Genomic DNA, 13,349 nt, shown 5'->3' with positions numbered 1-13,349 from the left:
ACATGAAGGTTTTCCTTTAAAATTCTATGACAATATAAACGACTAAATCTGTATTATCCATCTGCACATGCTCCCGTACAGTTTTTCCTTTTCGTTATGGCACATGAGGAAAGTTTTTCCTTCAAAACATTATCTGTGATCACTCTTGAACTCTTTACAGCGAGCTGGCAAAGTTGTCTGGAGGCTTTTAGTTTAGATTCTCCTTCTTTGACAAAGCGCCAGCTACCACGTGTAACGTTAGACCCAGATCAGCCCCGTGCTCGGGGGGCTTAAAATACAAAATCCAATATAAAAACTGTCGGGTTTTAAAAGCAACAAAAGGACGAGTGCTTCATCTAAAAGCTCGAGATATGTAAAAAAAAAACTTCCACAGTTCAAAAATATGTTAGTGCCTTTGCTCAAAATGTGCATCGCAGCTAAATTAGTGTAAAAAGTTTCAATATTCAAATATCAATGGACTGGATTTCAGTCTTTATAAATCTAGTTACATGATAGATTTTTGAAAATCCTCCTTAAAGATGAAACCATCTTTATATTTATCAGACTAAATGAAGATATTATAATTCCTATAAATCAGGATTAGATGTGTTGTGCATAATGACGGCTAATCTGAGGCTCAGCTCTTCCTTGTACAAATCCCTAACAGCTAAAAACCCGACCGCCTATATCTTCCTCGTTGAAGCGGTAACACCCCTCCTCCTCTCCCTCTCCGTCCTCCCCCTCCCCCATCTGCAGACTCCCGTAGGAGAACTTCCTGCGAGGCATCGGGGACGCGTGCACGCCGTTGGAGTTGACCGAATTCAGGGAGCTGACGGCGGCGGGGTTTCCGTACATTAAGGGGTGACTGTACGCGCTGCTGCCGGTGTCGGACTCGGTGTCGCTGGTGTCGGTGCCACTGCTGGTGGAGCCGTCGATCATCTGCACCGGCTGGTTGAGGTTGTTGTGCGGGTTGGGTTTCCCCTGACGGCCGAACAACCTCTGCACCGTGTTGGACCGGGCCTGACCCGGAACGCCCACGTGGTTCCCGTTAGTTACGATCATCCTTCGCTCCGTCGGGGCGGAGCAAGGGGCTTGGGCGTGCGACCCGGGGCGGTGGTGGTGGACCGGGGTGGACGTGATCTGGCTCAGGATGAAGGGATCGGTGTCGGATCGGTTCCTCATGTTGTTGTTGCTGTACGGTTTGGGGAAATGCGGCGGAGTGATCGGCGAGTAGCTGCCGTAGTGGTTCGGCGGGTGGGACGACGGCGGCGGGGGCGGCGGCAGCGGGACCGTGGGGGTTTCTACCGGGACCGCGCCCGGACGTTTGCTGAAATAATGGCCGCCGTCGTCCCAGCGCGGGCCCGAGCGCGGCGGCTGAGCGTGGCCGTTGGGGGTCTCGGCCTGGCTGAGCGAGTTGGTGCGGTGGTGGAAGCTGCTGATCACCGGGCTGGAGCACTGGCTCCTCGTCCCGGGCCCTAACGGTCGACCGATCGCGGCCGCGCGCTTGTCACGACCCTGAAAGATCTCGTCCAGCAGCGTGCTGTGGAGGGGGAGGCGGCCGTGGAACGAACCGCCGTTTGACAAAATCTCATCGTCAGTCAACTCGTGAGTCATACTAAACTGGTTGGACACCGGGGCCTGATCTGCTGTGTTTCTGTTACCCAGCATGCCTTGCTGCTGATGCTGCTGCATCAGCCCCTGGTGATTGGTGTGGTAAAACCCATTAACAGCCCCAAACAGACTCCCAACTTGCCCCCCGTTGCGCATGCTACTCGCGTGCTTGTTATTATCATGATACGCATTCGGCCTGTCCTCATTGCTGTCATTTGCGTTGCTGTGGCCCCTGAGGGCCCTGCCGTTCTTTGTCACATCACATTCACTGTCTATGTCGCTGCAGTCTATGTAAGGAATAGAGGAGCTGCTGCCTTTGTTTGCCCTGCAGGATGGACCTGGGTTGAGGAACTGCTGCTCCGGCGCTGATCCGGTGCCGTGGTGGTTCTGTCTGGACTGAAGCGGGTCCGCGGGTATGTCTTGGAAACCGTTGGCGGCGGCTGTGACCAGCACCGGCACCTCTGAACCGTTAGGCTCAGCGTGATGGCCCAGTCTGGCCGAGTCGGGCTGGTCTGCTAGCTGGACGGACATGGCACTCTGCAAGGAGGAAAAAGGGGGAGGATGGGTTAAAGTGGAGAAAAGGAGAGAACTCTTTCAACAGAATCACTGACTTTGAATAATTTTGTTATTTACGGGAACAGTTTTAAGAGCGACTGCACATTCGCACACACTACGACTCCCTGGAGCTGCACTGGACAAAAACAGCTTTGTGTTTTTGGCCTGAGAGCAGGTCCAGATTTAAACGGCGAGATAGAGACGTAATAAAAACAGAGCCCGTAAAAGAGCACAACCTCTCCAAGCAAAATAAAAAAGAGAGTAAAATGTTATAAACAAGACTACGGGGGGATATAGATCAGTGATGGCTGTTAAAATGTGTATTACCTCTTTTGGCACTTGTGATCTGAAAGAGGACGACTGGGGGGACATGCCGCTGGACAGGATCTTACTGTGCTTCCTGAAAAGAGCAGAGAGCAACGACAGAAGCTGAACCATGTGCAACTCATCAGCAAAGAGAGAAATGTGATTACTGGTTTGTGCCGCTGCGATGTGAAGGATTCTGGGTAGTTTGGCTCTGCTCTCACGCCACTGTTGCTTCTAGAACAAAGGAGGGAGCTTCACCTTTCAAAGGGAACTTTCTTCATCTCCGAGTCTTTCACATAATCGATGATCTGCTTCTGAGTTCGGCCGCTGCAGCAGGTACAAGCACAGAGAGATGCATGTGGTTAAAAATAAAAATAAATCAAACATATAGTCGACTCCGCTCCTCGTTTTCTAGCCTCTCCTGACCTGAATCGAAACGAGGACCCTCTGGTGAAGAGGATGGGCTTGGGTTTGGGCTTGGGCTCCTCGAAGAGCCGGAAGAAGGCGTGATACTCCACGCAGATCTTCCAGAAGATCTTGCAGCAGTCCCTGCTCGCCATCGCGAACTCCAGCGTGTCGTGGTGAGCGCTCTGCTGCAGGACGCAAAAGGCAGGCGTGAGCACGGATTTGGAGGAAAATTGGGGACAGCGAGAGGGGATAAGTGTCATGTGGACTTACAGCGGGGTCCGCTCTGAGCTTGATCAGAAACCTTTTGCGTTTGAAGCTGAGTTTGCGAATCTTGGACCAGTTGAAGGCGTTAATCCTTGTGTACCCCTGGATAAAGGAGATGAGAAATGAGCAGCTGGTTGATATAGTGGACTTCATAATTCATTTCATGTTAGACATACACAGCTTCAGCCTCAATTCGACAGCTTCTGATCACACAATAATATCTTCTCCACACCCAAAAAAACTACAGTGCAGTGCATTCCTCCTCCCCGCTGAGCTGGGTGGAGGCTCACCACAGAAACCTCATGGGCCAATTAACCAAGTTGTCACATCAGCTGAATTTTTCAAGATTGCAGCTCTTTTTGAAAACTCAAAAATTGGGCAGGCTGAATGTAATTGAGGTCAGCCTGGTCAAAAAGAGGGGGCATCTTCTCTCTGGCTTTCAAAAATGTAACAGAGGAAGGTGCCAGGGAGTGTCTGGAACGGGGCGGCAGCAACTCCATTAAACCGTGAAACGCTGATGGAGGAGCTACGTTTTGTGCTCCGACTCGGTTAAGTAGCTCTCTCTGACCTCGTCTCAGTTGATGTTTCTGCATTCACTCAAGAAGAGCTTCCACCATGACTTCAAATCAAGACATTGTTAAATAATATATCTCTTTTTTTTTCTTCTTTGAGACTATTTCAGGAATTTACAGCTCATACCAGTGAGCTGTAAACCGAGATTTGCAGCCTGGTGCTCATCTCTAGCAGCAGCACATATTTCTCCACATTCAGGATTCCTGGGTTGTTAATCCACGGTTGGAAGATGGGAGTAAATGATAACAGTAAAATCCCTCTCCTTTACCGCAAACTCAAATATTTTCATCATTTTTTTAACTAGAAGACATTTTTTAGAGTAAAGCAATATGTACACTGCAGAAAAGACTTAAAGGGATAGTTCAACATTTTGTCAAATTGGCCCATTGCCATAATCCCTATAGTTTTAGGAGTAGGTTCGCTACCTTTAATTGTCGGTGCAAGCTATTTTTAGAACGGCGGAGCAGAGCCGCGAGCTGCTCAGAGTTATGCTATGGAGGCTAATGGGATTTCTTGGTTTCCCTCATCAAACTCATCAAATACACAATCCAACAACTCCAAAACGCTCTGGTGGACAAGATCTGACCTGCACATTCACCACGCTATGAGATAATGAACTATCCCTTTAAGTAGCAGTGGTAGACTTGTACCATTTCAACTAATTTGCCCTATTTAGCATTTGTAAAGAGGGCTGTACCTGGAAAACCAGCACCCCAGTGTGAGCCACAGACAGGCTGAGCTTGGTTCCCTCTCTGTCCTTGGCCGGGTGCAGGCGGACGCCGTACATCTCCAGCCGCCGAGCGATTTCCAGCAGCTGGTAGTCCGACTCTGCTGGAGTCTGCCCACTGCGGAGGAGAGCGATCAATCAGTCCAGTGATTATCCATCGGTCGACATGTTAATCAATCAGCAGGTACAGTAAAGGCAATGGATCGTAGCTTGTGGATAAAGAGTGGATAATCAATATCCTTCTCTGAGTGGTGATCCTTCCTATCCTGACCCAGACCAAACTGACTGATCATGAATGAGGCAAAGAAAATAACAAACAATCTTAAAATACACACACAGTCAGATGGCGGTGGCGGCGGCCGCTGTGGGAGGAAAGAAATCCACCACAAAAGAAGTTTGTTTCCTCGCAAAATCTGAAAATAGCTTCCTGTTTCCTGTATGAGCTGTTGAATTAGCCACTTCCTTCCTGTGTCGGTGAGGGAGAAGCAAAGCTGGAGCCCACAGAGAGCGAAAGGGTGTGTGGTGCAGAGTGTGACCGTGACGAGTAATTAACAAGGTGGAGGTTTGGGTTTTTTTTTTTTTTTTTTTTTAGGAGAATTAACAGTTCCAGGAAACGCAGAAACACATTCGTTATTTCTGACTGGAATGAAGTTAAAGCACTAAAATGAGAAGATAGGCGTGTGTGTGTGTGTGTGTGGTCCCATGGGTTCCAGGTTGTAGGTTTGCAGATGAGATTAAAGGTGTGTGTATGTGCAGTTGTGGTTTAAGAGATAAACATCAGTGCAATTGTGTAACGGGTGTGTGTGTGTTTGTGCATGCACTCTGGATAAACAGATAAATATCTCTGTGGGTCTGATTTACAGCACTGTCAAAGTACATGTGCTATGGGTGTGTTTGTTTATGTAAAAATAAAGAAAAAAGACAATGGTTCCTGACAACTTCAATCTAAAAACTGATCCCCAGTCAGATTAAAGCTCGGCTCAGTATTGTTTTCTAAGCGGGGGATAATCTCAACTGTTTCCAGGTAAACACTGCTGCCATCTCAACGACCCACATGCTGTGAAAATCATGTTTATATTCTAAAGTACATATAAGCCTCATTGTGGTGATTTGCTGTTTGCTTATATTGCATTCGGTCTTTCTCACTGATTCTTGACATTTTATTCACTAAATACACTAAATAGTATATGTTGATTGCATCAAACAGTAACTCACACATGCTTGCGGTGGCAGTCGGTGATCTTGTCTCTGATGGCGTCCTGGTCGGGCAGGTACTTGTTGTGCAGGAGGTGCTGCCAGCTCTGGGTCTCATCAAAGTCCCCGATCTCCGCTGATGGAGGGACAGAAGGGAGGGAGGGAGGGAGGGAGAGGGAGGAGAGACGATTTACAGGTTTGTTTGGACGACTGAGGAGTTTTAAAGGAGACATATCATGCCCCATTTTTACAAATTAAAATAGTTCCCAGGTGTCTTAAAGACATGTCTGTGACATGCTTTGGTCAAAACATTCCAAGGATCAAACATCACAGCTCTTTTCATCCTCTCAAAACAGCCCTGTTCAGAACGGCTGGTTTCAGTGCCTGTCCCTTTAAATGCAAATGAACCACTCCTTGCCCCGCCCCTTCTACCGGTCCCAGGTAGGGCTGGTATTATGCAAATTTGAATCCTAGTTACACCACTGGAAGATAACTGAGGGAACAGCTCGTAAAACCACGTGTATTTCCACCTATAGGAGCCTGAACATTACATATTTTTTGGTCAATTCTCACATTTCGGGGGCCGCAAATATATGTTAAAGATCTTCAAAAAGTGATATTTCCATAATATGTCCCCTTTAAGGAGGAAATTATTATTCCTATCTGAGCCTATTGTACTGTAGATGAAGCATCTCCATCTGTTCAATACCAGCCGATAATAACCCTTCATACTGTACCACCCGCAGGTGCACACACACACACACACACACACACACACACACACACACACACACACACACCAGCACTGATGGTTACCACGGCAACCGAGCGATATCCTTTCACAGGCTGTGTGCAGTGCAGGAAACTGAATCGAATCCATAAATTCAATAAGTCCTCCAGACACGGTGCTGAATAAGAGCGGTCCCTGAGGTGAGCGCGGGCGGCAGGTGTGGAGATACAGACGGATGGACGGCTGCTGCACGCTGTGTTCGCCTCATTCAAATAACATGCATAATGTCAGTGGTTTTCATCATAAGGGAATACTGATGTTTTATGTAGAAGACGAGACAGAGAGGCATGGGGATCATGGTCGCGTACTGAGAGGAAGCTCCTTGTGTTCTAAAAATAGCTTGCACCAACAATTAAAGGTAACGCACCTACTCCTAAAACTATAGGGATTATGGCAATGGGCCAATTTGCCAAAAATGTTGAACTATCCCTTTAGATCAGCTCATTAATAGCTGTTTTAATATCCTTAAAAGAAATATAGTACATGATAATTGCGCATTTGCTGATTTATGGTCAGATTAAAGCTCTTTTAGCTGGTTTCATCAAGCTGCTGAAGTGATGGCAGTCGGAGGTGGATTCATCTGGACGAGACAGGACATGTACAAAAGGAGCCACAGTTCCCACCTTCTACTTAGAGTTAAAAAGCAAAATGACAGATGGATGGAGGGGTGTTTTCTGTTCTCTGACAACTCCTATTTGATCACGCACAATATACACACAGACCTGTGATGTGATGTAAAACTAAAATCGTGTGTATGTTGTGTTTGCTGCACTCACATTGGATGATGTGCGAGACCATGAGAGCGGCGCTGGTGTCGTTGCAGATGAGACGACCGCAGGCGAGGTCGCGTTTAATCTGCAGGGCGAACAGATACCTGGAGTGAAAAGAAGAAAAAGAAGAGAGGGATACATGGAGGAGAGAGTGGAAGAGGAGAGCAAGGAAGTGAGGACAGGAGAGGGTTAATAGGTTAATGCATGTTCTATAAACTTCACAGCTGACAATGCTGAGAGCAGTTCCATTACCACCAGTCTCCTGGCATTTCTCCCCACTCACACATTGCTGATGCATTGCATCTACTGACTCCAAACTATTCCCTAATTGAGAAAATGCCCTTTTCTGTTAATCATTATGCAGTCTGCTCCTTGCAGAGTGATCCGGCCCTCATAAACACAGTCTGACTGGCGCACACACGCCCATGTACGTGTTGTGTTGCCAGGTCATGACGCTGCATTTTGCTGAATAGGCGGAGTGAGTTGAGCAGAGTGAGTTAAGACAACTTACAGATTCATCTCAATTGCAGTTTACTATTACCTGACTGATGTGCCTGTGTTTCTCTTATTCCCTTTTTTGTCTATTTTCTTATTTAATTGTCTATTTCTGTCCTAGTCCTACTTTTTAAAATGTATTAATTTAATTATTTTTACTGTGGCTGTTCTAGTTTTATATGAGTTGTTCGGATATGCAGCAATACTTCAGTGACCTGTTTTCTGTTGTTTTTCTATGAGGAAAAACTGCATTCTTTACTCTTTGTAAATGTTTAATACAATTGTATACATCTGCAAAACCCAATAAAAAAAGACAGCTGACTGATTCAACACAATCCTCTATCTCTAATAGAGGCCTGGCTGCCTGAGGTGCGTATGTATTGTGCGATTAATGGCCCATATCAGCTTTTTATACGATATCCAATCCAGGCTTTGTGTAACTGTGTGATTGCCTCGGTTGTGAAGTTAATGAGGCTGTGGTGAGTTTGTTTCTATGTTGTTTTTATTTTTCGCTTCCACAGAACGAACGACGAGCAATTTCACCGTTTAAGAACGCTGCGTCGATTTGATGTGAAACACCGTTTCATACTGCAGCCTCACTATGTTCACATGAGTGCGTCAGCAACACAAAAGGGAGGAAAAGACCGTGATATGTTTTTCAAAATCTTCCTCCACATTAAACCCAGCCTCCGTCGTGTCAGAGCGGCAGGCAGTGTCCCGTTTTAATAAAAGGCCACTGACAAGTCTGTATATGTGCACACATTCCCCATCAAAGGAAACACTGACAGCACCACAACACAGTCAGAGCTGAACAAAGGGAAAGAAAAAAAGGCTGAGCGCCCACTTCCTGTTTGATGCTGCTGGCACATGGTAAGAAAACATGAGATCAGTGGAATTAACCGTCCAGCTGAGAGGACAGATGAACTGGTGATGATTGTGTCTGTTGTTAAATCAAACACAAAATAATTCAGATTTCAGTCCTGGTTGATTCAGAGATGTTTACAGCTCCTGGTGGGAAACAGCAGGTGTAAACTGATAACCGCAGTAAACACCGGCCGAGCAGCTGTCTGTTTACGCTGATTTTTTTTACGGCGATCAAAAAATCATCATTACTTATTTGGCGATAAAACGAGTCTGTTTAACACTGGATTACATGCTGCATCACTTCCCAGAGTGTGTGAAGGAGCGGTGGGGGGTGTGATTTCACGAAAACCTTCAGGATTAAAGTTTCCATCAAAGAGATCTCCTCACAGATGAGAGGCACAGCCGACACTTCCTGCTCTGCTCTCGTCTTTACTAAACCCAGCTGGGCAGCTGGAGGGAACCGCAGCACCATGGGAAAATGTGGGAGGTCAAGTCTGTCTCCTATTTTTGTTTTGCTTATGTGACTGAGAAGTGTGTTTTACTGCAGAAATCCTTGATTATTTTACTCCTGATGAGCTAAACTAAACAGATTGAAGCAAATATTCGCTGGTGATTAACGCTTTCTAAACAAGTAGACCTGAGGCGGTAGGTGAGGATCTGTCGTGTATGACATCATCTAAACTCTCTGTTTAAAATATGTCAACTGTGTTAAGACATTTCAGTCTTTTTACAGTAAAACTCCCTTGTTTCCCAAAAGTGGTCATGGCATTCATCTCTTTTCAACTGGTTTGGAACAGCCAATGTTTTCATGAGCCTGGTTCCCAGATGACACACTAAACTTTCTGATTTGGGTCCAGAGAAGGACAGAAAAAAAAGGGGGAACTTGTTAGATGATGTGGCATGCGGATATTAATGTGTAACAAATGGAAAAGTGGCTGAGCAAGAACACGAAACACAATGCAAACATATTGTAGCGAGGCCTCTGTTCTGTGTTCGGGAACAGCTGCGGACCAGAGCTGGTGCTTTTTAAAACCCGACTGAAGGACTCGGACCATCTGGCCAAATGGAAAACCCAGAGCAAAACAACACGTCTTTAAGTTTAAGAAGAAGCTCCCTCCTTCTCTCTCACTCTCTCTCTCTGCTAAAGGTGTGGTTTCAGTGTGGACCAGACCTACCGAGTCAGCTCCTCCATGAGCTGCGTGTGGTCAGGAGGAAAGAACTTCACCACGAAGCGCAGGATGGTGTTTTTAGGCCCTGGGAGGAGGAGGAGAAATGACGGGATGTGATCATTTTTTGGCGGAAGATGGCGTGGCTTATTTTCAGTGGCAAAGAAGTCGAACATTTCTGTGCGTGTGTGTTGAAATACTCACGTCTGATCTGTTTCAGTGTGGGCTTCAGCAGATCCAGCCACACCTGGAGATGGAGGACGGAGAGAGAGAGAGAGGATGGTTTACAACTGCGATGCTTTGATGACAAAACCAACTGGTCAGGTTTATTTTTGATGAGATAGAATAAAAACATCAAAATAGCATAAATATGTCAAATTCAAGTTAAAGGGATAGTTCAACATTTTGGCAAATTCACCTATTGCCATAATCCCTGTAGACATAGCAGTAGGTTCATTACCTTTAATTGTTGGTGCAAGCTGTTTTGAGATCGGTGGGGCAGAGACGTGAGCTGCTCAGCTAACGCAATGGAGGCTAATGGTATTTCTACTAAACTAAATACACAATCCAACAACTCCAAAACGCTCTGGTGGACAAGTTGTAACCTGCACATTCACCACACTATGAGATAATAACATACAATTATGTAACATAGGTAAGGTAAGGTAAGGTAAGGTAAAGGTACTTTATTTGTCACATATACAGCTAGTACAGTGAAATTCATTCTCTGCATTTAACCCATCCCTGAGGAGCAGTGGGCAGCCGCGGTGCAGCGCCCGGGGACCAACTCCAGATTATGAGCCAGTGCCTTTGGTCAGTGGCGCTGACTGGAGGATTAACCTAGCTGACATGTTTTTAGTGGTGGGGGAAACCGGAGCAGCCGGAGGAAACCCACACGGACACGGGGAGAACATGCAAACTCCACACAGAAAGGACCTGGGCGGCCGGGGATTCGAACCCAGGCCCTTCTTGCTGTGAGGCAACAGTGCTAACCACTGTGCCACCGTGCCGCACGACACATGAAGCAAATACTCCGAAATGTAGTTCCGGTTACGTATTTACCTCGAAAACAACTCCATCTCATGACGTTACATTATTATCTCATAGTGTGGTGAATGTGCAGGTCACAACTTGTCCACAAGAGCGTTTTGGAGTTGTTGGATTGTGTATTTGATGAGTGTGATGAGGGAAAGCCCGGAGATACCGCGCAGCGTGCAGAGCTCACGTCTGCCAAGCTGATCTCAAAACAGCTTGCACCGACAATTAAAGGTAATGAACCTACTCCTAAGACTATAGGGATTATGGCAATAGGCGTATTTGCCAAAATGTTAAAATATCCCTTTAAAATTGTTAATTTATTCATACAAGTGGGTTAGGTATAGTGCTGTTTGGTGATTGTAATAGAATATATGTTATTTGTTGTCATTATATCAGATTTGCTCTACAAGTCCACTATAAACCTGCTCCTATGTCTGAGCTACACACTGACTGTTATCCTCCAGCTATGTTTTCCTTTATTACCAGCTTTATCACACACTGACGGAGGCTCTGCAGCAGCACAGAGAGACACCAGCATCCACAAACTGCACACACACCCTCTGGCTTTTTTACACCGAGTGAGCAAGTGATTACAACCAGCTGCTGTTTCACGAGACAGGTAGAAAGACCGAGCGCGGACGAAAAGCCTCGATGTCTTTAGATGTAGATGAAAGGGAGAGTAAGGCTCTCTGCGTGGGGGCGCGTGCGTTGCATGTGACTAATCACAACCTCTGAGTGCAGATTGTGCACACATGTGATTTACAGTGAGAGTTAACACGTGGGAAAGAGAGAGAGGGGGGAAACCTGCTTCCTTCAAGCACCGTCTCAACCACAGGGAGAAAAATACTCTTGATTCTCGATTGTGCTGTAAAAACACTGTAGATGCTAAATGTAGATATGTGGTTTTTTAAACCAGACAGCAAACAAGGAAGCAGTCTGTCATTAAGTTGTACCTACAGGCAAATGTAATAAAGCAAAAGCTATTTATTTACACTGCACTAAAAAGAGTAAAAATATGGGTTTATTGGTGGGAATTATTCAATCCTATATTCACTTTTGCTGCCTGTCAATCTGCAAAAACAAGTGTGGGGGCCTTGGCTGCAGGGTGGCCCTTTGCTGCGTGTCATTCCCCCTCTCTGTCTCCCCATTTCCTGTCTGTCTCTCCGACTATCCTGTCAATTAAAGGTGAAAATATGGAGGACCACAGGGGACACGTCAATTAAAAAGAGGAATTTCAAAATGGATTTGAAAAAGCAACTTTAAAACAGTCTTTTAAAACACCATTTAGAAAATACACTGTGGGATTCCCAATGAATAACCAAATTTTAAAATGCATTTTGAAAAACAGAAATTTATAATAAGAAAATACAACTTTTAATCATTTTCTATTTGGATTTCCTAATTGCATTTTCAAATCCGATTTGTAAATGGATTTTCTAAATCAACCTTTGAAAGGCAGTGTCCCCTCTGGTCCTCCATGCGAAAAAGCCACCAAAAATAGTTAAAAAAAAACACAATTGTGTGTGTCTGTTACCGTCATCTTCCGCTGGTCCTGGTACTCCAGTCCAAAATAGTCTCCTTCTGTCAGGTTGAGGTGGACACACACCAGGTCGAACAGCACTTTGCCAGGGGAACGTTGCTGGAGGAGGAAAAGAAGAGGTGGAGAGACAGTAATTAGATAAAAAACTAAAGATGCCACTGTCACACAGCATCTCATCAGAGGGAGTGCTGATAATCTAATCTTTTACTCAGTTTTCTGAAGCTAGAAGTAGCACACACACACAAAAAAAGAATCAGATGCCATTTCCTCTAATGAGCCTCCCCACATTTAACGAGCTGCTGACCTTTGACAGTGATGTGAGGTCTCGGCCTCAGGTTTGGGCCCTAATGAATCGCTGGAGGCCGAGGCTCAGCTGGGAGTGTTCAGAAACAACCCGAACGCTCCTGGGAAAAAGTGTACTGTGGACTATCAGCTGTGTTTAATGATGTAGCTGTTGTACTCAGTGCTGGTATGTTTACATGTACACCACTGTTTTCTCTGGCTCCCGCTCCGCAGCAACGAGCAATCTCCTCTCCAGGATCTGGGATTTCTTTGATTCCACCAACAAGTATGAAACTCCGAAAAGCCGCGCCAGACCCAGACACGGGCGATGGAAGCAAACCCAAAATTAGCACTGAACAATTTTCCCCGAGGCGGTTCAGGCTAAATGGTACCACCCTGTCAGTCTGCAGAGCTTCTCCGAGACGCACCGTGCTATTACACACTCAGAGTCTGATGAGGCTTTCGTGAAGTTAATATGTAGTTATGAAGACGTGCGTTACTGGGCTTTGACAGGCGCATGCATGCAAAGACACACAGATCTGAGATCAGAGCTGTGTCATAATCATTAAATAAATCCATGGACAAAACGTGCACTCAGGATGATGCTGAGTGCTGTGACTACAGTTTGGTTTCCTGAGCATGCAGGAACAAGAAATATCAAACAAAAGAGATCAAACATGCACAGTATTACACACAGATATACACTTATAATATATGAAATACATGTTAAACAAGTAGAAGTGCCTCAGACTATTGATCTAAATGTTCATGTAGCAATACAAGCATA

General features: G+C 45.7%; 1 protein-coding gene across 1 annotated transcript in view; it reads right to left on the bottom strand.

The window, feature by feature from the left end:
- The window catches only part of LOC310999315 (FERM, ARHGEF and pleckstrin domain-containing protein 1-like), a 54,206-nt gene that overhangs the window by 15,288 nt on the left and 25,569 nt on the right, over positions 1 to 13,349 (bottom strand). Inside the window, exons 3-13 of the mRNA XM_083989659.1 lie at positions 12,275 to 12,379; positions 9,907 to 9,949; positions 9,712 to 9,790; positions 7,184 to 7,281; positions 5,639 to 5,753; positions 4,394 to 4,541; positions 3,130 to 3,225; positions 2,878 to 3,044; positions 2,710 to 2,778; positions 2,473 to 2,545; positions 1,929 to 2,127 (exon numbers count right to left, since the gene is read on the bottom strand). Coding sequence (XP_083845785.1) covers positions 1,929 to 2,127; positions 2,473 to 2,545; positions 2,710 to 2,778; positions 2,878 to 3,044; positions 3,130 to 3,225; positions 4,394 to 4,541; positions 5,639 to 5,753; positions 7,184 to 7,281; positions 9,712 to 9,790; positions 9,907 to 9,949; positions 12,275 to 12,379 — 1,192 coding nt within the window. The remainder of the gene's footprint in view (positions 1 to 1,928; positions 2,128 to 2,472; positions 2,546 to 2,709; positions 2,779 to 2,877; positions 3,045 to 3,129; positions 3,226 to 4,393; positions 4,542 to 5,638; positions 5,754 to 7,183; positions 7,282 to 9,711; positions 9,791 to 9,906; positions 9,950 to 12,274; positions 12,380 to 13,349) is intronic.

Source organism: Trachurus trachurus (genome assembly GCF_905171665.1).
Source record: "Trachurus trachurus genome assembly, chromosome: 2".
NCBI lineage: Eukaryota > Metazoa > Chordata > Actinopteri > Carangiformes > Carangidae > Trachurus > Trachurus trachurus.
Note: the sequence above shows the minus strand (reverse complement) of the source record. Positions and strands in the feature narration are given on the sequence as shown.